The 26,283-nt window shown below is 43.4% G+C and overlaps 2 protein-coding genes across 2 annotated transcripts in view; one reads left to right on the top strand and one right to left on the bottom strand.

Moving 5' to 3' along the window:
• LOC311126923 (tax1-binding protein 1 homolog B-like) overlaps positions 1–11,685 on the bottom strand; it is a 34,077-nt gene extending 22,392 nt beyond the window's left edge. Inside the window, exons 1-2 of the mRNA XM_084158630.1 lie at positions 11,586–11,685; positions 6,810–7,003 (exon numbers count right to left, since the gene is read on the bottom strand). Coding sequence (XP_084014756.1) covers positions 6,810–6,986 — 177 coding nt within the window. The 5' untranslated portion in view covers positions 6,987–7,003; positions 11,586–11,685. The remainder of the gene's footprint in view (positions 1–6,809; positions 7,004–11,585) is intronic.
• Positions 11,686–12,607: 922 nt separating this feature from the next.
• LOC311126922 (3-hydroxyisobutyrate dehydrogenase, mitochondrial-like) lies at positions 12,608–24,386 on the top strand. The gene is made up of 8 exons (XM_084158629.1): positions 12,608–12,855; positions 18,164–18,324; positions 18,734–18,843; positions 19,044–19,165; positions 22,322–22,455; positions 22,677–22,753; positions 23,100–23,256; positions 23,527–24,386. Exons 1-8 carry the CDS (start codon positions 12,786–12,788, stop codon positions 23,695–23,697), a joined length of 1,002 nt encoding a protein of 333 aa, XP_084014755.1. The 5' UTR covers positions 12,608–12,785; the 3' UTR covers positions 23,698–24,386.
• Positions 24,387–26,283: the final 1,897 nt, after the last annotated feature.

The raw sequence follows: 26,283 nt of genomic DNA, 5'->3' as shown, positions 1-26,283 counted from the left end.
AGGTTAGGGATTAGTAGCTAGCATAGTAAACTGCAGGTTAGGGACTAGTAGCTAGCATAGTAAGCTGCAGGTTGGGGACTAGTAGCTAGCATAGTAAACTGCAGGTTAGGGACTAGTAGCTAGCATAGTAAACTGCAGGTTAGGGACTAGTAGCTAGCATAGTAAACTGCAGGTTAGGGACTAGTAGCTAGCATAGTAAACTGCAGGTTAGGGACTAGTAGCTAGCATAGTAAACTGCAGGTTAGGGACTAGTAGCTAGCATAGTAAACTGCAGGTTAGGGACTAGTAGCTAGCATAGTAAACTGCAGGTTAGGGACTAGTAGCTAGCATAGGAAGCTGCAGGTTAGGGACTAGTAGCTAGCATACAGTGAGGGACAAAAGTATTTGATCCCCTGCTGATTTTGTACGTTTGCCCACTGACAAAGAAATGATCAGTCTATAATTTTAATGGTAGGTTTATTTGAACAGTGAGAGACAGAATAACAACAAAAAAATCCAGAAAAACGCATGTCAAAAATGTTATAAATTGATTTGCATTTTAATGAGGGGAATAAGTATTTGACCCCTCTGCAAAACATGACTTAGTACTTGGTGGCAAAACCCTTGTTGGCAATCACAGAGGTCAGACGTTTCTTGTAGTTGGCCACCAGGTTTGCACACATCTCAGGAGAGATTTTGTCCCACTCCTCTTCGCAGATCTTCTCCAAGTCATTAAGGTTGAGGCTGACGTTTGGCAACGCGAACCTTCAGCTCCCTCCACAGATTTTTTATGGGATTAAGGTCTAGAGACTGGCTAGGCCACTCCAGGACCTTAATGTGCTTCTTCTTGAGCCACTCCTTTGTTGCCTTGGCCGTGTGTTTTCGGTCATTGTCATGCTGGAATACCCATCCACGTCCCATTTTCAATGCCCTGGCTGAGGGAAGGAGGTTCTCACCCAAGATTTGACGGTACATGGCCCTGTCCATCGTCCCTTTGATGCGGTGAAGTTGTCCTGTCCCCTTAGCAGAAAAACACCCCCAAAGCATAATGTTTCCACCTCCATGTTTGACGGTGGGGATGGTGTTCTTGGGGTCATAGGCAGCATTCCTCCTCCTCCAAACACAGCGAGTTGAGTTGATGCCAAAGAGCTCGATTTTGGTCTCATCTGACCACAACACTTTCACCCAGTTCTCCTCTGAATCATTCAGATGATCATTGGCAAACTTCAGACGGCCCTGTATATGTGCTTTCTTGAGCAGGGGGACCTTGCGGGCGCTGCAGGATTTCAGTCCTTCACGGCGTAGTGTGTTACCAATTGTTTTCTTGGTGACTATGGTTCCAGCTGCCTTGAGATCATTGACAAGATCCTCCCGTGTAGTTCTGGGCTGATTCCTCACCGTTCTCATGATCATTGCAACTCCACGAGGTGAGATCTTGCATGGAGCCCCAGGCCGAGGGAGATTGACAGTCTTTTGTGTTTCTTCCATTTGCGAATAATCGCACCAACTGTTGTCACCTTCTCACCAAGCTGCTTGGCGATGATCTTGTAGCCCATTCCAGCCTTGTGTAGGTCTACAATCTTGTCCCTGACATCCTTGGAGAGCTCTTTGGTCTTGGCCATGGTGGAGAGTTTGGTATCTGATTGATTGATTGCTTCTGTGGACAGGTGTCTTTTATACAGGTAACAAGCTGAAATTAGGAGCACTCCCTTTAAGAGTGTGCTCCTAATCTCAGCTCGTTACCTGTATAAAAGACACCTGGGAGCCAGAAATCTTTCTGATTGAGAGGGGGTCAAATACTTATTTCCCTCATTAAAATGCAAATCAATTTATAACATTTTTGACATTAGTTTTTCTGGATTTTTTTTATAGACTGATCATTTCTTTGTCAGTGGGCAAACGTACAAAATCAGCAGGGGGTCAAATACTTTTTCCCCTCACTGTAGCCTAAGTAGCCTAGTCCGAGCCAGAACAACCCATACGGCAGGAGCATCACACTGTATCAATCAAACAGGTAGGACAAGTGGATCATGAATCAGGCAGCGGGGCTGTGCTCTACGACATGTTAATTATAAAGGCTGTGTTTGCCTGTCCCGACACTCCTCTATCAGTGTGTAGGTGTTTGTTCGTGTGTGTGCGCGCTCAGAGCACCTCAGATCACAACTCACAGTAACCGTTCCAACATCAAAGAGCCATAGGCACAAGACACGGTGCAGCCTAACAAGAGTCTGCCTGTCCCCCACTGCTTTGCTGTTGACGCTAAATAAATGGTTGTATGAAATGTTTGGTTTATCTTGGCGAGTGGTACTGTGCAATTATGACACTTGTTGTACAGGACTATAGGTTTGCATAGCCTAGGTACATGTACATGTTCAAATGTTCTGAGAAACTAGGTTAAATCATGGAAAAAAGACAGAAGCCTGTGCTTGAGAGGAATTTAGGGCAACTAAAAACATTTATAGTTTAATTGATTAAGACAAAGGAAGGCTTGTTGTGGAATGGAAATGTGTATTTTTGCATATCCCACTCCCCCTGAGACACCCTCGGAGAGTGGGGTCACGGCCAGGGGTCAGCCATTATTGATGGAGAAATTAGGGTTAAGTGCCTTGCTCAAGGGCAGATTGAGAGATGATTCACCTAGTCAGCTCGGGGATTCGAACTGGCAACCTTTCGGTTACTGGCCCAACACTCTAACCGCTAGGAAACCTGCCGCCCTATATACCCAATATAGTTTTAACACTGTGTTGCTCTACCCTATCATGACTTATCAGATCAGTGCAGATGAAGACAAAAAGGATAGGAAACCATTTCAGGCTGAAAGATACAGACAAAAATGTTTATTTTAGTTCATCTGTTATGAGGCAATAGCAGCTCCATGTCACTAGGGGGCGATAGCAGCTTACAGGCTGAGGTATGGGGCCCAGTGGTGGAGCTGCACCACACAGCTCTGGGGACAGTGAGTGAAGTAAAGAAGAAATTCAACTCTTGGAATTTGATGTAACATTTTAATCAATGTGTTTTGGCATGTAGCCTTCATCAGAGTATTTTTATAAACTTTCACTGTCCTCCAAGAGATCGCTGAATTTCCTCTTCAATTCAGTTTGGTCCTCAAGTCAGGTAGCGGCAGTGTTCTTCCCTTCCCACTGTGAGAGAGTGAGTCACGGTCCAGGTATCTGTCCTCCTGTGAGTGCTGCCTGGAGCTCAACTTGGCACCCCAGCCTCCTGTCTGTCAACACGCCCAGGAACATTTACACAATTTATGTTCCACACTGCTCTGCTTCGTGAATTAGCGTGTTTGGGGTTTGGGAAAACTTGCACCACTGCTGCAGTTAGGTGCTGTGGTATGCCATCGCCATCAGACAACACTCCAATCAAATCCCTGACTCCAATATTTCAAACAAATCCCCAGATGTTACCTGATCCTCCCTTGTGTTGGAAGTTGCTTCCCAAATGGCACACTATTCCCTACATAGTGCTCTACTTTTGACCAGAGCCTTACAATGGGTAGGGAAAAGTAGTGCCCTATATAGGGAATAGGGTGCCATTGGGGACAGTCACAGCCCTAATATAACCACAAGACTCACTGGAGCTTGGCCTCCTCTTTACCATGCTACTCTTCACACAGAAGATTAAACAAAGGGTTCATGTTTAAAATCAACTTGTGTTCTGCTTTTATGGAGCCAATTTATGGTTTAAACTCAAACTTAATCATTTTATCCGTTCAATTAGATACAATTATATGACACTGAAAGTCACTTTTTACAGTAGGCTTCTGCCACACGTTCTGATAAAAAACACATTCTGCAGTGCCATAAAACTACAGAGAAACAGAAGAAATTGTGTGTGTGTGTTCAATCCAGCCCACATAGAGAGGAAACAAAAAAACAGAGCGGAAACAGAAACAGACCGCTGCTTTGATCTGGTCGGATGAGATGTGAGCCCAGACATACAGACCACATCTCACCAGTTCCACCTCTCCTCTAAAGTAGCATTGCTGCTGCTGGTCTACTGCTGGAGAAAGCGCTGGCCCCAGCTCCACTCCGCCCGCTATCTTTCACTACAGAAGAGGCTCAAATCAATAAGTGCCAGTGCATTGGATTTAATGTGCTCCTATAACCAGATCCATCTGGGACGCGCCAGTCTGCAGAGCAGGACAAAAAGACTCCCCTCTCCCTTGCCTCACTTTTCATACTGAGGGCCCAACTGCGGCTGCACTCACACACATAGATTACAGGACTTGGTTTACCTTACTTTTAAACATTGTTACTTTTTAACATGTGTAAAGCAAACCTTTCTCAGATAAACCAGGAGTCTTGAGAGTTCGGTTGAGTACAAAATGGCACCCTAATCCCTATATAGTGCACTATTTTTTACCAGAGCCCTATTGATCCTGGCCAAAGGTAGTGCCCTATAAAAAGGGTCTAGGTAACTATTTGGGACACAACACAATTCAAATATGCTTGCTCACAGCAAGTGGACTGGCCCAGATAGAAATTATAGGTCAGTCCCTATTAATAGGTGTCCATGTTCCACTCTAGAAATGTAATCAAGTCTGGTAGTGACTGGGTCTGGTCACGTGACCAATGGGCGTTATGGTCGCTAGTCACTAGAGCGCTGCAAGCCCAATACCTCTTTTTCATATTTTATTACATTATTTGGATAAGGAACTCTTATTAAAAAAATAAAAAAATAAAAAATATATATATATATATATATATATATATATATATATATATATATATATATATATATATATATATATATATATATATATATATATATATATATATATATATATATATATATATATCTTTACAATGCCGACTACCCAAGGAGGCAAGAAAAACGGCACTTCTCCGACTTCTTCCCCTATAGTTAAGCGTCAGAAGACACCCCTCAGCACTGAAACTGAGTCCTTCATATCTGCTGCGATTTCAGAGGCAGTTCCAAATCTAAAATTGTATCACCTATCGTTCCAAACAAATTTCCTGAATACCTGGTTAAACCCAGAGGCTTCTGTTCCTTGGCATGCTATAGAAGAGTCAATAGTTTCACCAATTAGATTACAAAATGTATTATTTTCTGGATTGACTCCTAAAAAATGTGCATTATTGTTTGGACCCATTATAGCGTACTCAGTAAATGTGTGGAAAGCTACAGAGAAGCATATGAGATCTAATCTTAAATGGCATTCATACTGGTCCTCTGTAGCTCAATTGGTAGAGCATGGCGCTTGTAACGCCAGGGTAGTGGGTTCGATCCCCGGGACCACCCATACGTAAAAATGTATGCACACATGACTGTAAGTCGCTTTGGATAAAAGCGTCTGCTAAATGGCATATTATTATATTATACTCTCCAATATGGCATAATAAATCATTCTTAGCGTGTAAGAAACCATTTATATCAGATTCTTGGTCTAAGAAGGGTATTTATACTTTCAAAGACATATTCAATTTGAATGGACTCCTGTTTCCAGGAAATCCGCCAGTGTTTTAATGTCCCAGGTGCATCATTTTGTCTTTACCTTCAACTCTGCCTATCCATGTGAGCCTATGAGGTCCCCTGGGGAGCAGGATTAGCAATACACCCATTGGTCAAAATTCTAACGGACAGACACCCCTCAAAAGGAGTTGTTTCTAATATCTATAGTCAATTAATTCTAGCAGCACAAAAACCATTAACTCTATCCACTGTATGGGAAAATTATTTGCTGACAGTATGGCAAAATATATTTGGATAATCTAGAAACCCCAATCACCAATTCATTAATTTAAACATTTGCCATAGAACCTATCTAACACCTCAAAAAAGATATCACATGGGTATTAGTCCATGGCCATTATGTGAGTTCAGCACCACAGGGGACCTTGGTACTTTTCAGCATGTGCTGTGGAAATGCCCAGGGGTGGTTGAATTCTGGTGGAAAGTCAACGATGTAATCTCTGTACTCATAGATAAAATACTGCCATTAGATACAATAGTGATGTTGCTTTGTGATGACTCTGATTTGTACTTGTCATAACGCCAATGGAGAGTGTGGTTGGTAGGAACCACAGCTGCTAAGAAAATTGTACAAAGGTGGATTCCACCTCATCAGTTACCATTGCAAAAATGGCTGCTCACATTTAAGGAAATTGTATTGATGGAGCTCTCCTTGAAGAATCCACAGGGCCAAGGTGTCCACTCTGGACACATAGAAAAAAGCAGCAGCGGACATTTTTGAACTCTTAACCAACGCCCCTTTACATCCATGAATGTGTATCAATAATTTGTCACTATTTCTGAGACTATATGATGTATTGTTTAGCAGATGTACTATGTAATATTAACTTGTTTTTATCTCATGACTTATTTTACATGCTATCAGATTGCCGGTGGGGGGATTAAAAAATATATATTATTGTATGAATCTAAATAATAAAAACTTGATGTAAAATAGAATTGACCTGTTATGGGCAGATGAATCAGCAACATGACATCATTATTCTACACAGCGGGCCGGGGGTACTTCCTGCTTACAGGCTTCAACGATAACCATAACTGACCAGACTAACACTATTGACCATATTGGGAAGTAGCCTGGTCCCAGATCTGTTTGTGCTCTTGCCAACTCCATTGCTGTGGGAAAATGTTTGGTGTGACAAGGAGTTGGCATGATAGCATAAACACAATGGCACTCAAGCTAATTGGGAGGAGCTAAATAATGGCAGATTTGGAATTGTGTTTGATTTCTGTAAGCTGAAAGTAACCCTGTATGATGTACGCTGTATTTCTGAGTCCACATTAAAAGAGATGCATGGGAGAGGAAGGAGGGAGGACGGACTCACCTTGAATATGCCGACCCAGTCCTTCTGGTGTGGTTTGATGAACTGGGTGAGAGTGTAGTGACACTCTAGAGCAGCGTGGGGCAGGTAGCTCTTCCCCACGTTCTGGAAGATGACGTGTGCAAAGTTTGACGTGTCCATGGCACTGCCTACTGATGTCTCGTCCAGGAAGAGAGCCATCGATCACTCAGCACAGGCTGCATGGGAAGAGAACAACTGACAGCATAAGTCCTGTATCCCAAAAAAGGAAAGGTGACAGCATCTTCTACAAATGACAACAACACAAGGTTTTAAATTCAAGGTGCGACTGTATGGTCTTTTTTTAAGCTGGAGTGTCTTGATATTTCGAAACCATGCTCAGTCTCCAGAGCATTGATAGTCCCCTGCTATCATCCAGAAGGTGAGGTCAGTACAGGTGCATCAAAGCTGGGGCCGAGAGACAGAAAAACAGCTTCTATCTCAAGGCCATCAGATTGCTAAACAGCCATCACTAGCACATTAGAGGCTGCTGCCTATAGACATAGACTAAAAATCACTGGCCACTTTAAGAAATGGAACACCAGCCACTTTAATAATGTTTACATATCTTGCATTACTCATCTCATATGTATATACTGTATTCTATACTATTCTACGGTATCTTAGTCACTTTAATAATGTTTACATATCTTGTATTACTCATCTCATATGTATTACTGTATTCTATACTATTCTACTGTATCTTAGTCCATGTCGCTCTGACATCGCTCGTCCATATATGTACAGTACCAGTCAAAAGTTTGGACACACCTACTCATTCAAGGGTTTTTCTTTATTTTTACTATTTCTACATTGTAGAATAATAGTGAAGACATCAAAACTATCAAATAACACATATGGAATCATGTAGTAACCAAAAAAAGTGTTAAACAAATCAAAATATATTTTATATTTGAGATTGTTCAAATAGCCACCCTTTGCCTTGATGACAGCTTTGCACACTCTTGGCATTCTCTCAACCAGCTTCACCTGGAATACTTTTCCAACAGTGTTGAAGGAGTTCCCACATATGCTTAGCACTTGTTGGCTGCTTTTCCTTCACTCTGCTGTCCGACTCATCCCAATCGGGTGGAGGCCAGGTCATCTGATGCAGCACTCCATCACTCTCCTTCTTGGTAAAATAGCCCTTACACAGCCTGGAGGTGTTGGGTCATTGTCCTGTTGAAAAAAATTATAGTCCCACTAACCCCAAACCAGATGGGATGGCGTATCGCTGCAGAATGCTGTGGTAGCCATGCTGGTTAAATGTGCCTTGAATTCTAAATAAATCACAGACAGTGTCACCAGCAGAGCACCTCCACACCATAACACCTCCTCCTCCATGCTTTACGGTGGGAAATACACATGCGGAGATCATCCGTTCACCGACACCGCGTCTCACAAAGACATGGCGGTTTGAACCAAAAATCTGCAATTTGGATTCCAGACCAAAGGACAAATTTCCACTGGTCTAATGTCCATTGCTTGTGTTTCTTTGCCCAAGCAGGTGTCTTCTTCTTATTGGTGTCCTTTAGTAGTGGTTTCTTTGCAGCAATTCAACCATGAAGACCTGATTCACACAGTCCCCTCTGAATAGTTGATGTTGAGATGTGTCTGTGACTTGAACTCTGTGAAGCATTTATTTGGGCTGCAATTTCTGAGGCTGGTAACTCTAATGAACTTATCCTCTGCAGCAGAGGTAACTCTGGGTCTTCCATTCCTGTGGTGGTCCTCATGAGAGCCAGTTTCATCATAGCGCTTGATGGTTTTTGCGACTGAACTTGAAGAAACATTCAAAGTTCTTGAAATGTTACGTTTTGACTGACCTTCATGTCTTAAAGTAATGATGGACTGTCATTTCTCTTCTCGCTTATTTGAGCTGTTCTTGCCATAATATGGACTTGGTCTTTTACCAAATAGGGCTATCTTCTGTACACCCCCCCCCCCCCCTTGTCACAACACAACTGATTGGCTCAAACAGATAAAGAAGGAAAGAAATTCCACAAATTAACTTAAGAAGGCACACCTGTTAATTGAAATGCATTCCAGATGACCACCTCATGAAGCTGGTTGAGAAAATGCCAAGAGTGTGCAAAGCTGTCATCAAGGCAAAGGGTGGCTATTTGAAGAATCTCAAATATAAAATATATTTTGATTTGTTTAACACTTTTTGGTTACTACATGATTCCATATGTGTTATTTGATAGTTTTGATGTCTTCACTATTATTCTACAATGTAAAAAATAGTACAAATAAAGAAAAACCCTTGAATGAGTAGGTGTGTCCAAACTTTTGACTGGTAGTGTATATATTCTTAATTCATTCCTTACTTAGATTTGTGTGTATTGGGTATATGTTGTGAAATTGTTAGATATTACTTGTTAGATATTACTGCACTGTCGGAGCTAGAAGCACAAGCATTTCGCTACACCCGCAATAACATCTGCTAAACACGTATATGTGACCAATAAAATTCGATTTGACAGTGGGCCTATTAGTCTGGTACATTCAGTTAAGGCTCATTAGTCTGTCATAAAGATATTAATCTCTAGTAGCTGTCTGATAGGCTCCGTCCCGGAGCAGAAATGCCGTCATCAATCTTGTTCCTGTTGTTGTTGCCATGGCGTGCATGACTACTGTTGGTGCCGTGGCGTACATGACTACTGTTGTTGCCGTGGCGTGCATGACTACTGTTGTTGCCGTGGTGTATATGACTACTGTTGTTGCCGTGGTGTATATGACTACTGTTGTTGCCGTGGTGTATATGACTACTGTTGTTGCCGTGGTGTATATGACTACTGTTGTTGCCGTGGTGTGCATGACTATGACACGCTCATCATCCCTGACTAGAGTTCACAAGGGTTGGTCTGTTCTGGTCTGTTCCCCAGCTCTTCACTAAACTATGCAAATCAATTACTCAACAAGCGGAAAGTTCAACACACCAACAACATAAGTCGATCTGGATAAGAGTGTCTGCTTAGTGACTAAAATGTTAAATGTAATCTAAATGTACCAACAAAGCTCTTATCTAAAAATGCAATTCAACTTCATTAGAACTGGGTGTTCTTCCTGCATTTAGCTTTGCAGTGTGGTTGGTTCACACAAAGCAGCAAGGATACCATCTCAATCAGACTGTTCTTATTTAGTAATCACAGTAATCCAGGTACGGCCTCCAGATGGAACATCCACTGAGACCTCTGAGGAAAGAACCAAACTAAAGGTTGTCGGTATATTTAGACAAAGGACTTGATCAGTGACCACAGTGAGAGAAAGTTTAATGTCACTGTTGGATCAGAATTTGTGACTCCTTTGAGGGTTTAACTACTGTTACTAATGAGATGCGTCCCAAATGCTATTCCCCATAGTGCACTATAAAGGGTATAGATTTAGTCTGGCCTAAACTGTAGCCTGAATGTGCTGATGAATTCCTCTTGCCACCAAATCCATCAGCATTTTCCCTGAAACAAGATAAGAGTTTCTACTTTCCACACTGTTGCAATGAGAAAGAAGTTTCAACAGTCAAAGGACCTGTGTAAAAATGTTGTCCTCGATCTCATTCTCAACAGATAAAAGTTATATCACTGAACCCTAGCTAAAAGTCTAATAAAGGTATGTAGGCTCTTTTTTAAAAGTATTATTAACTAGGCAAGTCACTTAAGAACAAATTCTTATTTACAATGATGGCCTCCTGCGGGGACTGAGGCTGGGATAAAAAATTTATGGAAAAAAAATAGTAGGACAAAACACGCATCATGACAAGAGACACCACAACACTACATAAAGAGAGACCTAAGGATAAAGACAAGATTAGCAGGAATTTCCAGTCTCTCTGTTCAGTCACAGTGGCGTGTTCAGGAAAATGGTACACATGAGAAGTATCTAAGACAACATCGGTAAATAGAGAAAGAAAACACAGTCCAGAGGTTGTAATCTAGGTAAAACACGCCAATAACACGCACCACTTATTCTCATACTAAGTAATGTCTAAAAACAGGCTTGTACTAAAACATTTCCAAAATGATACAATTTATAATTGCCAGACAATAGCAGAGCATTGTTCGACATGCTAATTGTATGGGACCTAAAAAAAATAAACGGTTATACTTAAATTATACATTTATTATACGGATTGTGATGAGTGACATGAACATTATTTATCTGAATTGTTGACAACCCAGTGCATGTGTCAGCCAGTGTGTTAGAGCCAAATTAAATCACACAATGATGTAACTTTATGGCTAGTTGACGTTAGTTAATGTATAGTAATGGCATTAGAATTAACTGGGCCGTTATTATATGGCTAGATAGATTCCAGACAAAAATACAGCCATGTGGCAAAACAAAGAAAAGGCCTAGCTAAATCGTGTAGTTAAGCTAGCATTCTGCTGTAAATCGAAAATGTTACTTGTTTAGGCTAGTTAGCTAGCTAGATAACATATGCTATCTAACTCCCTAATGATAGCCTAGCTAACTTGTTCCAATAGCTAGCTATGTATCTAGCTAGCTTTAACAGAGATTAATGACCATTTTCGAAAACGTCATACGGGGCAATGACTTCAGCCAACCTTGTACTATGTCCTCCCAAGATAGCGTGAGTTGTCCGTCAACCCTGCTAGCTAGCTAGCTAGCTGTTTACTGCCCTGGCTTTAGCACGGACCCTTTGGCTAGTTAGCAATCATATCAAGTTACCAGGGCAAGACGAAGACATTTTTCAATAGTTGTTCTTTTTAATCGACAAGAGCACATAAGATGATAACATACCCATTTGCCATGCTGAAGAGTAGAGGAAAACCAAAGATAGTCGTCAAAACTGTTATTGACGCAGTTGCTCGATATTAAACGCAAACCCCGTCTTCTCTTCCTGGAATAGAACAACAACATTAGCTACATCACTTCCGGAAAAATACCGTTATTTGTCAACTGGGAATTCCATACTTGTTACAATGTAACAAATTGTTAACAACGTGTAGCTAACGATCTGAAAAACACTGAATGGCACAATGAATATATATTTGACCCACTTTCTGATACAGGAAATAAACTCTGAAATTTGAGTAGGACCCATCAAAGTGGTAGATGTCAATATATTTGGCCCATTGTGGGTAAAGATAGTCCACCTTTTTCAGTTTCATTAGTTCTGTATGCTGTTGATATAAAGCAAATTATAAACTGGGTGGTTCGAGCCCTGAATGTTGATTGGCTGAAAGCCGTGGTATATCAGACCTTGTGCCAGGGGTATGACAAAACATTTATTTTTACTGCTCTAATGACGTTGGTAACCAGTTTATAATAAATAGCAATAAGGCACCCGCTTTGCATCGTGCATAAGAACAGCCCTTAGCCGTGGTATATTGGCCATGTACCACAGCCCCTCGGGCCTTATTGCTTAAAAAACCTACTATTCCCCATCCGCATCGGATGTTCTTCAAATTCCTCTCATAAGGTAATGTTCCATAATATAGCAAACTGTTCCAACATCAGATACTGCTCCCCCATAATATTCCGCTCCCCCAGATACTGTTCCTCCATAATATACTTTTACTCGATCAGACTTGATATAGTTAGGGGGGCTTGACATATTTAGGGAAACCATGACTGCCAAAGGCTGCATGTAACATGATAGTCATATTATGATACAGTACAGTATGCCCCTTATGCCGTTATTATATAGTTTATTTGATGATAACGTTAGGTTTCTTTATGGTTGAGCTATTGAAAACGCGTTTCCACCGCCTGGGCAGACTATTGAATTGGTGTTATTAACTACTGATTTTGCATTTCAGCGCTTGAGGTATGAAATCAGCTATGTCCTTCAAGTTCATACAGTTCGGATATCCCGCCCCCACTGTTTTTCATTGGATATAAACCCGGGGAAACGGATTTGCGATTGGACAGAAAACGTGTCATTTACAACCCACACAATGATGTCACGCTGAATCCGAGGTCAGACAGCAAAGAAGCATGGCCGCTGTTTTAAGGGGGTCTCGGAACCTATGGGGAAGGAGCCTCAAACATGTTGACTTTACTTTGGGTAAGGAGTTAAAAATTATATCAAAAATATAATATCTACCATCAATGTTGAGGACCTGTTTGATGGCAATTCGCTTATATGACACGAAAGGCACCGCTGCGTGCCATTCAACGTTGAACAAAAGTTGATTAGCATTGGCTATTGTGGGTCGCTCACTTCTGCTAACTAGCTAGTTAGTTTGCTAAAATAGCTAGCTAGCTAGCTAAAGTCATGGGACGTTGGTTGATCGAAACATTTGTTTTATTGTTTATCAGGACAACCGATAGCCACCACCAGCAAAAGTTCTAATCAGAGGTGTGTATCTCGCACAAGTAACAAGTTGAGGGTCAAGTCAAAGCCCACAGCTCTTGTCAGCAATTCAGTAATTGCCAAGCGAGTTCTGTATTGAATAGGGTGATTGTTTGCACAAAGCTTGTCAATCATAATGCCACGCTTTCTGTAGATGCATACTGTACAGTACACGTGTTTGTTTGTTATGGACTCTTCAGTGTTTCTAGTAATAGCTTTAGCTGAGTGGTTCCCAACCTTTTTCGGTTACTGTACCACAACTGTATTTTGCTCTGCCCGGAGTACCCCTGAAGTACCCCCTCATGTGCCTTTTACCAGTAAGCCTATGGTCTCATGAGTCTTCTCAAGTATCCCCTGTGGCTAAACCAAGTACCCCCAGGGGTCCTAGTACCCCTTGGTTTGGAACCACTGCTTTAGCTTATCAATCAGCTCTCATGCACAAAGGAAGGAATGGAAAAGTTTGGGGAGAAGAAAAAAAAAATGTATGCACTCACTAACTGTAAGTCGCTCTGGATAAGAGCGTCTGCTAAATGACTAAAATGAAAAGTGTGAGGCCAGGACAAATCATTGAGATGTAGCCCAACTATAGCTAGTCTGTTCTGCTGCATGTTTGTATTACATCTCTTCTCATACCAGTGCTGTGCCCCTACTGTCCTCACTGGTAGTTCAACTCTTACCATGATAACCCCACCTACTGTCCTCACTGGTAGTTCAACTCTTACCATGATAACCCCACCTACTGTCCTCACTGGTAGTTCAACTCTTACCATGATAACCCCACCTACTGTCCTCACTGGTAGTTCAACTCTTACCATGATAACCCCACCTACTGTCCTCACTGGTAGTTCAACTCTTACCATGATAACCCCACCTACTGTCCTCACTGGTAGTTCAACTCTTACCATGATAACCCCACCTACTGTCCTCACTGGTAGTTCAACTCTTACCATGATAACCCCACCTACTGTCCTCACTGGTAGTTCAACTCTTACCATGATAACCCCACCTACTGTCCTCACTGGTAGTTCAACTCTTACCATGATAACCCCACCTACTGTCCTCACGGTAGTTCAACTCTTACCATGATAACCCCACCTACTGTCCTCACTGGTAGTTAAACTCTTACCATGATAACCCCACCTACTGTCCTCACTGGTAGTTCAACTCTTACCATGATAACCCCACCTACTGTCCTCACTGGTAGTTCAACTCTTACCATGATAACCCCACCTACTGTCCTCACTGGTAGTTCAACTCTTACCATGATAACCCCACCTACTGTCCTCACGGTAGTTAAACTCTTACCATGATAACCCCACCTACTGTCCTCACTGGTAGTTAAACTCTTACCATGATAACCCCACCTACTGTCCTCACGGTAGTTAAACTCTTACCATGATAACCCCACTTACTGTCCTCACTGTAGTTAAACTCTTACCATGATAACCCCACCTACTGTCCTCACGGTAGTTAAACTCTTACCATGATAACCCCACCTACTGTCCTCACTGGTGGTTCAACTGTTACCAAAACCCAACCTTGTGAAAAACGTGACCTAGCTCTCGAACTCTAGGTGGCATTCTGCCTTCTCCCTACAGTTTTCAGCATTCTGCCTTGTCCCTACAGTTTTCAGCGGTTAGCTTCGCCCACGACTGGCTCATGTCAACTACAATCCTGACGCTGTGTTGTAACTTTTAGAAACGTCAATAAGTATAGCTTGGAAAACAATAATGGCGGCTTTCGAAACACGGCCCTTACATCAGCGAGAAAGAATCCTTCATATAAAAGATGCACTCACTGTAGAAATTGTGCACAGATACGCTTACACTCAGGTGTTCGGAGCATGCTCGATAGCTAATTAGCACAGGTCTGTTTTCTGTAAAAAAATAACTAACATGGAGATATGCCCATGTGGGAAGACCAACCCTAACCCTATAAAGGTGTGTATCAATTTAACCTTTATTTTTTATTATTATTTCTCGCTGATATGAAAGGGCCTTTCCTTATGCTTCCAAAACCGTACCGCAAGCGATGTGTGTTGACTAAAATGTAAATGTAAATGTTAATGTTCAGACCGAGCATCGGGGCGCTTAACAAAACTGCCGCATACAGAAGACCAGTGGCGGCTCCTGAAAAAATTCTCAGGGGGGGCAATTTTTCTGATGATTTAAGTGACCTACACACATTTTAAAAAAGATATGTCCAGCAACAACATGAAGACAGGGGCAGCATATAAGTCAATACCAGAAGCATTTATTGACTGATCTCAAAAGTGTTGGCTTACCAGGGTTGGTGGAGCCCTCAGTTTCATCTTTGCCTCGCAAAGCTAACTCAAACACTCTGCAAAACTTCACACACTGGATTAGCCGGCTGAGGATGTGGCGGTTCTTGCTAATGTCGTAGTAAATATATTTGTTATAGTGAATATGGAATATGATATGTTGAGTAAAATGTTGTGCTAAGATCTATTTAGGTCAGGAGCTGGTTATAAGTTCTGTTCCTATCCAATAACAATGGACAAAAGGGTCCTATCTTGTCAGTTTCAGTTCTCCAGTAAACTTGTGATTATCAACACTAACCTCATCGTTGTGGCGGCGGACAGCTAGCCTGTATCCCTCATCCAGTTGAGTGGGAATGTTCACTCTCCCCAAAGCAGACAATCTCAAACAGCTATCCATGTGGGTCTTTGACAGCTCATGTTTCTTAATCTTTCCTGAAAGATGGTGCATGTCCGTTACACACCAGTCGCTGTCCAAGCGGTGCTGTCTGCCGTGCCGCCTTCAGGGTGAAAGAGTAAGCAGGGGGTAGCAGAAGACTGCATTAGCTACATCGCAGCCTGCTAGCCAGGTTTTTCGTTCGTACCAATTTTTGGAAAATCCTCGGGTGTAGGACTTCCCCCCTTTAGTAGAAACCTGTTGAATTATTAAATTTGGTCTGGGAGGTCCTAATTGTTTCGTTGCCAATTTATCTTCATTTGTTCGCCGACAAAAAGGAACTTCTTTCAAAGACACAATCGAGTTGCACTGAAGCCTAGCCATTTTGATAGTATTAGTGAATTGATTGACGCTGCTACCCGCTCTTTTCTTAGTTACGTTCATGGTTATGTTACGTATGACGAAAGCGCGTAAGTGCAAGCCCTCAGAAACCCATAGAGATTGTATTGAAAGCTCTGATATTTGAAAAAAATAGATTTTACATGGGAGTCTATGACAGACTTCTGGGCGATTTTCAACCTGACTGAAATCGCCCCAAAAGGGGGGGGGGCCATTTGAAGCACGACTTTAGCCTGATTGGACATTTAGTGGCACTGTGGCAGATCAGACGTCTAGATTACAACACTGATAACTACTGTTGCCGTGATATAATTGATTAGAAAAAAAATCCCTTCCTTTTCCCGTTTGGCAGTGCGTCGCCCATATCGCCCTATTGAACACACCGCCCCTGCAGAAGACGCCTTCTTCCAGTGACTCTTATGTGTAATGTAATGGAACTGAGTCATGATCAAGGGTTAGTGACCTTAATTGCAATGGCAGTAGGTCTAGCACACAAGACCGGGGTTGCGTCCCAATAACCTCTCGACGTATGCTCTTGTTCACGTCCCTTCATTGAATTGACTGGCACTGGTACATGGAAACTCCCTCTAGCCCAGGGTTCTTCAATTCCGGTCCTGGAGGGCCGAAACAGTTCTGTTTTTTATTTCTACCTGGTAGTTAATTGCACTCACCTGGTGTCCCAGGTCTGAATTAGCCCCTGATTTAGAAGGAGAGGATGAAAAACAGAGGTGTTTTGGCCCTCCAGGACCGGAATTGAAGAACCCTGCTCTAGCCCATGCCTACACCAATCTAATGCCTTCACGTTTGTGGGAGGACACACTTCAGCAGGAAGTAGAGATTATTGAGACGCAGCCAAGGGGTCTTTGTGGTAGTAGCCTTATGCCGCGTTCAAATGCTAGTCGGAACTAGGAAACTCTGACATTTCCGACTTGCTGATTCGTTGAAAGTAGCACGTGTATGGCTAAAATCAGTTAGTGAGTCAGACATTTCAGAGTTTCCAAGATCCAACTAATGCGTGAATGCGGCGTTAGTCCAACAGTGGCAGGTCACGTGTGTCTTTCCACTGAAGCCACTATGAAGATTGATTGGGAGAGCCAGCCATGTGAGAGACCTGCAGCCTGGATGCCTGCCACACCCCCCTCTGCTCACACACATTTACACACCACAGTGTATTTATAAGATGCCCTTTGGCCCAATACATCTCTACTTTCATCCAAAACCTTCGTTCTATCCTTCTGTTTTATAGGAAATGGTGAATGGGTTCACTACGGGTTTACTGCTTTGATATGCAATTATCGGGTTAGCATTAGCTTGACTGGAACCAGCTACATACAAGGGCTGCAGTGGGTTTTCATATCAAATGGTTTAGGATTTGCAATTAAACATGTTTCTTTATTCTCAGGACAAAATGAATGTCCGGAAACAATGTAGAAATGTCTGGCTACCTTTCCTTTGTCCTAATTTTTTTTTTTATCCAGCTTGCCTCTGACATTACCCACTGGAATGTACTATACAGGTCTTGGTTAACTATTCATAGGGCTGGGTTATGTTTGGATTTCATTGAAACAGAAGGGCAAGGCCTAGATTAGAAGTGGCCATGATGTTTCAATGGACTAGGGAGCCTTTTGACAGCATTTTGCAAGAGACTATAGTTTTTCACATTCTGGTCATTTCTTTTTGTTAGTGAAACCTACACAGAAAAGCTGTGTTAGAGCTTTCTCAGCTTGGCTGAAAGGTTTACAAAAGGCCTAGGGTAGTCTAGTCTCATTAGTAGTAGTCTAGCCATCTGTCAATAACACTGCTCCTTACAAGTTGTTCCTGGGGTGTATTAGGAACCAAACGGGCTGAAACGGGGAGGGACCTAGGCCTACCTGAACTTGTCCAATAAGGAACATTAGTTTTCATTGGAATGTTTTGCTACGGATTGCACCGGTTTGCACTAATGAATACACCCCTGTACCTCCCAGTCTCCAGCAGGTCCATGGCTTCTAAGACCCAGGTGGGTTTCATCGGCCTGGGGAACATGGGAAAACCAATGGCCAAGAACCTGCTGAAGCATGGATACCCCGTCATCGCCACTGACGTCTTCCCTGAGTCCTGCAAAGAACTGCAAGAGTTGGGTGCCCAGGTGGGACACAAAACTAGCTTTCTTGTTTGCTAATGGCAGCGCATTGAGCGCAATGCACCGGATGATGGCATGCCATAGCGCTCTGTTGTGATGACAGCTGGTAGGTGCTAAAAAAACACGAACAAAATACCATGACTGAAAACTCTATTGTAGATAGGTGGAACCACTTTAATTATTGTCCAATCCAAACAAACTGAGTCCATCATAAGATTTTCCTCTCGTCATTGCCTATCTACTTCTTACTTTAATCCTAATGGTTGTGCTTGCCTGGGGTGTAGCTTATTCATTAGGCACCAACAGACTAAAACAGGGAGGGACTACCTGAACTTGTCCAATAAGAAACACTAGTTTTTGTTTTTGAAACATTTTGCTACGGTGTGCCCTAATGAGTAAAGCCCTGTTTTGTCAGATTGTGGATAACCCTGCGGAGGTGGCAGACCAGGCAGACCGCATTGTTACCATGCTGCCCTCCAGTCCCAACGTCATTGAGGTTTACACTGGACCCAACGGTATCCTCAAGTAAGATCCCTTGCTCTCAATTACTCTCTGGCTATGTCCCAAATGGCACCATATTCCCTGTTCCCTTTTGTAGTGCACTACTTTTCACCAGATCCCTAATAAAAGCAGTCTCCAAGTCAAGTCACTTAGCCATCTGTCTTTAACAGAAACCCTTCAGACTGTTGTTTAAACTATAAGGTAGGTACTTTACTGTTCTACAGGAAGGTCAAGAAAGGCTCGCTACTCATCGACTCCAGCACCATCGACCCAGCTGTTTCCAAGGAGATGGCCGTGGCCGCGGAGAAGATGGGGGCTGTTTTTATGGACGCGCCTGTGTCAGGAGGTAAGGACTAATACGGACTGTGTTCCAAATGTCACTAATCCCTATATAGTGCACTAGTGTTGGCCCGGGCCCATTTCGGGGGTCTCTGCTGCAATCTGAGAGGACCAGCCTTTCCACTCCTTAATTGTTGAAATGGACCAGATTTAGGAGATGGAGCTCTCTAACAACTTGGCCCACAATGTGGATTATTTCAGAACCCAGCATCTGGAGTTTGATCCGATGACCCTTCCACCCAAACGCTCCGTTCTCAGATCCCAGCAGCCTAAAAATCTCCTGCTCTCTCTCTCTTTTATTTGTGCCCCTCCTCTTCTGAAAACATCTGGTTTTGAAAGTCTACTACCAGTTCATCACTCCATCTCATAGCACAACTTTACAACAATTACTAATCTTTTTACTGCAAACCATTTGACCAAGTTGTATAAAGAGAAACATCTCCATCATGATCATATGTGTACTCATGTCTGCCACATGTATCTCTGAATTACACTGGGAGGAGGACTGCATTGTATTGCTCCTGACAACCCGGTGACTCTACCCAGGGTAGCAGACTCCCATGTGGGCATAGGTTCAGGTTAAAATGGCCGACACTGGATCATTTCCTTTCATGTCTGACAAAATGGTGTATCCATCCAGTCTCTCTGCTTCTCATGTAGATGGTTGAGCCTGGGTCATAAAGAGGAAGAGGAGGAGCACCTTACCTATGTGACAGACTGGGTCATAAAGAGGAGGAGTACCTTATCTACCTGACAACATGGGTCATAAAGAGGAGGAGTACCTTACTTACCTGACAACCTGGGTCATAAAGAGCAGTAGGAGTACCTTACAGGACCTGGTCAAAAGTAGTGCACTAAATAGTGAATAGGCTGCCGTTTGGGATGCAGACACTGTGTGGGGGGTAGGGAAGATGAGGGCGAGCCGTACTGGCCTTCAGAAAGGCTCCAAGCCGTAAAACTCACTATCACAGTCTTGGGAACACACACACACTGTCGCATACGCTACACACACTGTTTGTTTGAACTCAGCCTTTTAACTTGAGGAAAGGCACTTTCTTTGAGTTGATGTTGGCCTATTTTACGATCAGGCCCTAAAGATTAGTAATGATTTATATGCGTCCTTCCTGCGGCAGTGCTCATGGATTAAGGCTGTCCAGCTTCCCACATTGAACTTGGGTGGCTGCAGGTCACAGGGGTGTGTGTGTGGTTAGAGTCAAGTATTGCAGCATGTTACTACCTTGATTCTGAGCATCGCAGTGCTAACTGTGCCACTAGAGATCCTGGTTCGAATCCAGGCTCTGTCGCAGCCGGCCGCGACCGGGAGACTCATGGGCGGCGCACAATTGGCCCAGCGTCGTCCAGGGTAGGGGAGGGAATGGCCGGCAGGGATGTAGCTCAGTTGATAGAGCATGGCGTTTGCAACGCCAGGGTTGTGGGTTCGATTCCCACGGGGGGCCAGTATAAAAAATATATATATGTATTCACTAACTGTAAGTCGCTCTGGATAAGAGCGTCTGCTAAATGACTAAAATTTAAAATGTAATTCTGTGCTGGAATGCCAGTTGTTGAACATGTTATCAGTGGCCAGAAAACACAAACCACTTGAGGACAGTGTGTGTGTGTGTAGGACAACACGTGTTGCATGGCAGTAATAGAGCACAGAGGAATGAGAGGAGACTGGTGTCATTGTTACCCAGGAGATGGTACTGTAACCAAGGAGACCACACACACACACACACACACACACACAAACCCAGGAGCACACATTATGTTTAACTTCCAACTCTGCTTGTTCTGAATCCAGCAAGGAGCTTTGCTGTAGCCCAATTCAGACCAATCCAGAGTACCTTCTCCAACCCAGACTTACTTGTGTAATGCTATTTTATTGTGAGAGATGGTGTATATAATCAGGATGTTCCCTGTGCTTTGAGAGACTGTAAAAAACCCATTGTCCCTCTGGTTCTCTGTCTTTCATGTGTTGCCTCTTCCACCCAGAGCCCACAGTGCGTCAGAGAGGTTTGGCAGCAGACGTACTGTTGGAACGAGTGCCTTGTTTTCTGGAGCAATAATAGGAAATCCACAACTTGGGTTGCGTCCCCAAATGGCACCCTGTTCCCTATATAGTGCACTACTTTTAACCAGAGCCCCACTGGGCCCTAGTTAAATGTAGTTCACAATATAGGGAACAGGGTGCTATTTGGGACGCTCCCCTGCTCTGTCAGCGGTAGTCATCTTACAATAACCTAGTCCCAAATCCAGTCATTGCGAATTGTTTTCTTATAGATTTTTATTTCAATGAATGGACTTGTATGTAAAACCTTGGGAAATGTTTATCATGAAAGGCTACTGTAGTGACTGGAATGAAAATGTTTGACCACAGAACTCAAGCTACGTAGCCACCAACAAACACATTCACTTTCACTGTAACACACGTCCTTACAGAGACTCAGTAATTGGTGTGTGTTGGTTCCTAGGCTGTGTGAGATGGCAGAGCTGGAATCGTCACACACACACTGCTCATTAGTATGGCAGAGAGAAAGAGAGCCTGTAACTTTGGCAACAGAAATGAAAGGGTTGTCTTTTTATGTACGCACTTTGACGCTTTGCCTAGCTTGTTCAAGTTTTTAATGCGTTTGAGAAAATCTCCCCCATTTTAAAAAATGGTTACCCCACCACATTTGGCATGGGATTTGAGACATCTCTTTCTCTCTGTGCTCTCAGCCAGCTTTTTGCTGCCACTTCATTTTGTCTAAATATGTTTAGCTACCTTTCACCACAACCTCACTTTTCCTTTCAGTTGAATTTGTGGAATTACTTTCTCACCCAAACTTGGTGAGCGAAGGGTGGGTGTTGGACAAGGGAACAAACTACTGTTTAGTAAAGTACTTTGTAGATTTGCATCAATCTTTCCGTGATTAACTCATAACAGTTTTGAGGAGCTGAGAAGCGACAGCAGTGACTGACAGACATACTATTCTAATGAAACCGACATGCGTGTTTTATATGCTACAAGCACGGCCCATCCCAAGGCCCGTGCGTGCGCCTGTCTGGTGTGTGTGTGTGCGCGCGCTATGCACCCAAATGTACAACGTTTCCACTTCACCGAAGTCTTCATCAGGTATTCTCAAGTTTAGGATGTGCATATCACCCTCCTTTTCTCCAGGTGTGGGGGCTGCCAGCTCGGGGAAGCTAACCTTCATGGTGGGGGGAGTAGAGACGGAGTTTACTGCAGCCCAGGAGCTGCTCACCTGTATGGGAGCCAACGTGGTGTACTGTGGGGCCGTCGGCACTGGACAGGTAGACATACACATTTGCAAGAGTTACGTCTCAAATGGTACCCTATTCCCTATATAGTGCACTACTTTTTACAAGAGGCCCTGGTCAAAAGTAAAACACTTTAGGGAATAGGGTACCATTTGAGACACACACAATACATTCATACTAGGGGCATTATGGGTGGATTATTACAAAACGACGTGTGACTGCGTAGGATGTAACTAAGGGCCTGTTTCTTACAGGCTGCCAAAATCTGCAACAATATGCTGCTGGCGATAGGCATGATCGGAACCTCTGAGACCATGAACCTTGGCATCAGGTTGAGTATTGCCAATACGATCTCTGCTGTAAATGTATCTCCGACAAAATATGTTGTTGCACTTAACGCTTGTTGAACAGAACCATGCCGTGAGAATTGTACATATCTGTAACACTACACTCTTAAAGTAACTATGCAATGGAAAATCTCCTTTTTAAAAGCACATACTCTATCAACTGATGTCTACATGTTGTAAATGACTCGTCCTTTACTTGTAGTTGTGGTTAAACCAGCAATCAGAGAAATGACACATGGTAAACAGTAACCCACCTTAAACTTGTAACCGAAACTAATGGTAAAAAAAATGCTTGTGATTTCCTGAATCTGTCCATCTGGCCCCTGACAGACTAGGTCTTGACCCTAAGCTACTGGCTAAGATCCTGAACATGAGTTCAGGCCGCTGCTGGTCCAGTGACACCTACAACCCTGTACCTGGTGTCATGGATGGAGTCCCCTCTGGAAACAACTACCAGGGAGGCTTTGGGACCCAACTCATGGCCAAGGTGGGTCTCTCCCTCACTCTTGTTTACTCCATCTTTCTCTCTCTCTCTCCATTGGAAGACGTTTAGTACACAAATGTTTGTGTGACACAGCAGATGATTCTTCAGGGGCTCTTTAATTTCCTGTGACTTTATTTTAGTTAATTTCTCTGTCAATAATAGTATTAATAACTTTACATGTAATGTGAAAGAGATGTGCATTTTACATGTTTAACTGTGCTGTGTACAACTAGCGGTGATGGCAGAGCACTAATGAGTGTTTCTCCTCTTAAGGACCTGGGGCTAGCCCAGGCCACAGCCACCAACACCAAGACCCCTGTCCCTCTGGGCTCCCTGGCCCACCAGATCTACCGCATGATGTGTGCTCGGGGCTACGCCGGCAAAGACTTCTCCTCCGTCTTCCAGTTCCTGCAGGAGGATGAGAATAAGGAGGAAGGCCAATAGGGGCAGGGGAACACCACCCCACCTCTGCCCCATCCATAGCCTTACCAGGGTCTGTTCCATACAACACTACTACCATGTAGATGGGGTGCGTCGGTTTGCCCCCCTCTCCCCAGGACTTGTCAAGACGTGTGTATTGGGTCAAAGCCAAGAGAGCGCAGCCAGCCGGGATGTGACAGATCATCTTAAGAGTACTATACTACACTATGTCTCTAAGATGGGGGTCATGTTACCTGTGTGTGTGATCCTGCGTTTTGTTAAAGTAGCACTCCTTTAATGTTTTAGATCGCTAGGCTAGAAGACAGTGGATGTTTGAGGTGTGGGGAGGTTCTCCAAAGTCACTGTCGCTCAGTAGGCTGACTAACCACTACCGCTATCACCATGACGATATCGGTGCTACCCTAACACACGTCGCCATTGAAAGCCACCCATGCGTTGTCAAGGAAATTACCCACGTTAGACTTGTTAACGACCACACTCACTCGTCAACAATAGACCACTGAGACTTCAGATGATTCTTAGTTCTAGTCACCACTCACTCACCTCACTGCAACTTCACGTGTATTGATCCTGATCGTTGATTTGTTTTTCACTTCCTGTTGTGGGGTTTATTTTCTCTTGACACGGGGAGGGATAGAATGTTCCTGTCTTATTTGTATGTGTTTTAATGTTTAATAAAAGGTGAGATTGCAGGAGTGTTTTTTTTCTCCATCCAGTGATATGTCAATCATTGCTAGTGATTATTGGATTGCTTTTTGACCCACTGCCCTAAACCCTCGCACAGCTGTACAGTCTGTTTGCAGGAGGAGATGTACTGTGTCTGTACAGTCTGTTTTGAAGGAGGAGATGTACTGTGTTTGCAGGAGGAGATGTGCTGTGTCTGTACTGTGTTTTGAAGGAGGAAGACGAGGTGCCTGATGATGATGATGAGACTGATCCAGATAATTAGATCATTCTTATTTTATTAAGCGCCTCGTTAGAGAGGGTAAGCGCACTTTAAAGTTTTGCATCACAGTACAAATATGTATTCTAGTAAAGGAATGGTGAAAAGAGATGTCTGAGGTGTTGCATTATTAAGCCAGCCCACATACTGTCATTCATGTCTGTAGGTTACTGCTTTTATTTTGGGAAATAAGAACTGGGGTGTATTCACTAGGTACCAAACAGAAACAAATGGCTGAAACGGGGAGGAAATAACCTGAACTTGTCCAATAAGAAACGCATGTTTTTGTTGCGAAATGTTTTGCTACATTGCGCACTAATTAATACACCCGGCCCTGATTTAACATAAGCGCTCATGAATTCTGCATACACGGGAAGTGTGGCTGGCTGCTACAGTATAGCTGCTTCCTATAGGTCAAGCAAAATGAACAATGCAGTGTGCTGTACATGCAGAGGAGAAGATGGCCAAAGACTGCCAGAAGTGGAGCGACTCTGTTGCTGCCCTATGCGACCAGCCAGCCGGACGGGGAAGAGTGAGCCAGAGTGCACGTGACTGGGTGAATGTGGTTGTGTAGTAAGCCTATAGAATTCAATAGGGGTTCTTATACACAGAGTATACCAAACATTAGGAATACTGAGTTGCCCTCAGAACAGCCTTAATTCGTCGGGCCATGGACTCTACAAGGTGTCGAAAGTGTTCCACAGGGATGCTGGCCCATGTTGACTCCAATGCTTCCCACAGTTGTGTCAAGTTGCCTGGATGTCCTTTGGACCATTCTTGATACACACTGGAAACTTGAGTGTGAAAAACCCAGCAGCGTTGCAGTTCTTGACACAAACCGGTGCATCTGGCACCTACTACCATACCCCGTTCAAAGGCACTTAAATATTTTGTCTTGCCAATTCACCCTCTGAATGGCACATATGCACAATCCATGTCTCAATTGTCTCAAGGCTTAAAAATCTTTCTTTAACCTGTCTCCTCCCCTTAATCTACACTGATTTGAAGTGGATTTAACAAGTGGCATCAATAAGGGGTCATAGCTTTCACTTGGATTCACCTGGTCAGTCTGTCATGGAAAGAGCAGGTGTTCTTAATGTTTTATCCACTCAGTGTATATACATTTTACATTTTAGTCATTTAGCAGACGCTCTTATCCAGAGCGACTTACAGTTAGTGAATAAATGTTTTTATACTGGCCCCCCGTGGGAAACGAACCCACAAACGCCATGCTCTATCAACTGAGCTACATCCCTGCCGGCCATTCCCTCCCTACCCTGGACGACGCTGGGCCAATTGTGCGCCGCCCATGAGTCTCCCGGTCGCAGCCGGCTGCGACAGAGCCTGGATATGATGCATTGGAGTTTGCCAATATAACACTGAGTTAACCCTGAGGTAGGAGAGGCCTTCCAAAGTGTGTCAGGAAAACAGAAAACTTGTAGAAGCAAGAAAGGAAGTGCTTCCAGGATACACCAGCAGAACTTTGTAGATTGAAGGGGCTCTTTAGTTAAGGGGTGAAATGGTCATCAAGAATCAAGGAGGTCCTTGTTTTCTGATGGAAATAGAAAACGGTTGTATTCTCTTTCCCTCCCTTGATCTCTCGCTCTCTCGCTCGCGCAAGACAAAGAAGAGAGCGGCATGTTTCT

This window comes from Coregonus lavaretus (assembly GCF_964263955.1).
Source record: "Coregonus lavaretus genome assembly, chromosome: 3".
Classification (NCBI taxonomy): Eukaryota; Metazoa; Chordata; class Actinopteri; order Salmoniformes; family Salmonidae; genus Coregonus; species Coregonus lavaretus.
This window is presented reverse-complemented; position numbering and strand designations above follow the sequence as displayed.

Excerpts from the sequence above, each read along its gene's own strand:
- LOC311126922 (XM_084158629.1), top strand. The coding sequence starts at position 12,786 with ATGGCCGCTGTTTTAAGGGGGTCTCGGAACCTATGGGGAAGGAGCCTC. Across the intron at positions 22,754-23,099 it reads ACCATGAACCTTGGCATCAG|ACTAGGTCTTGACCCTAAGC; the intron begins GTTGAGTATTGC and ends GGCCCCTGACAG. Across the intron at positions 23,257-23,526 it reads GGACCCAACTCATGGCCAAG|GACCTGGGGCTAGCCCAGGC; the intron begins GTGGGTCTCTCC and ends TCTCCTCTTAAG.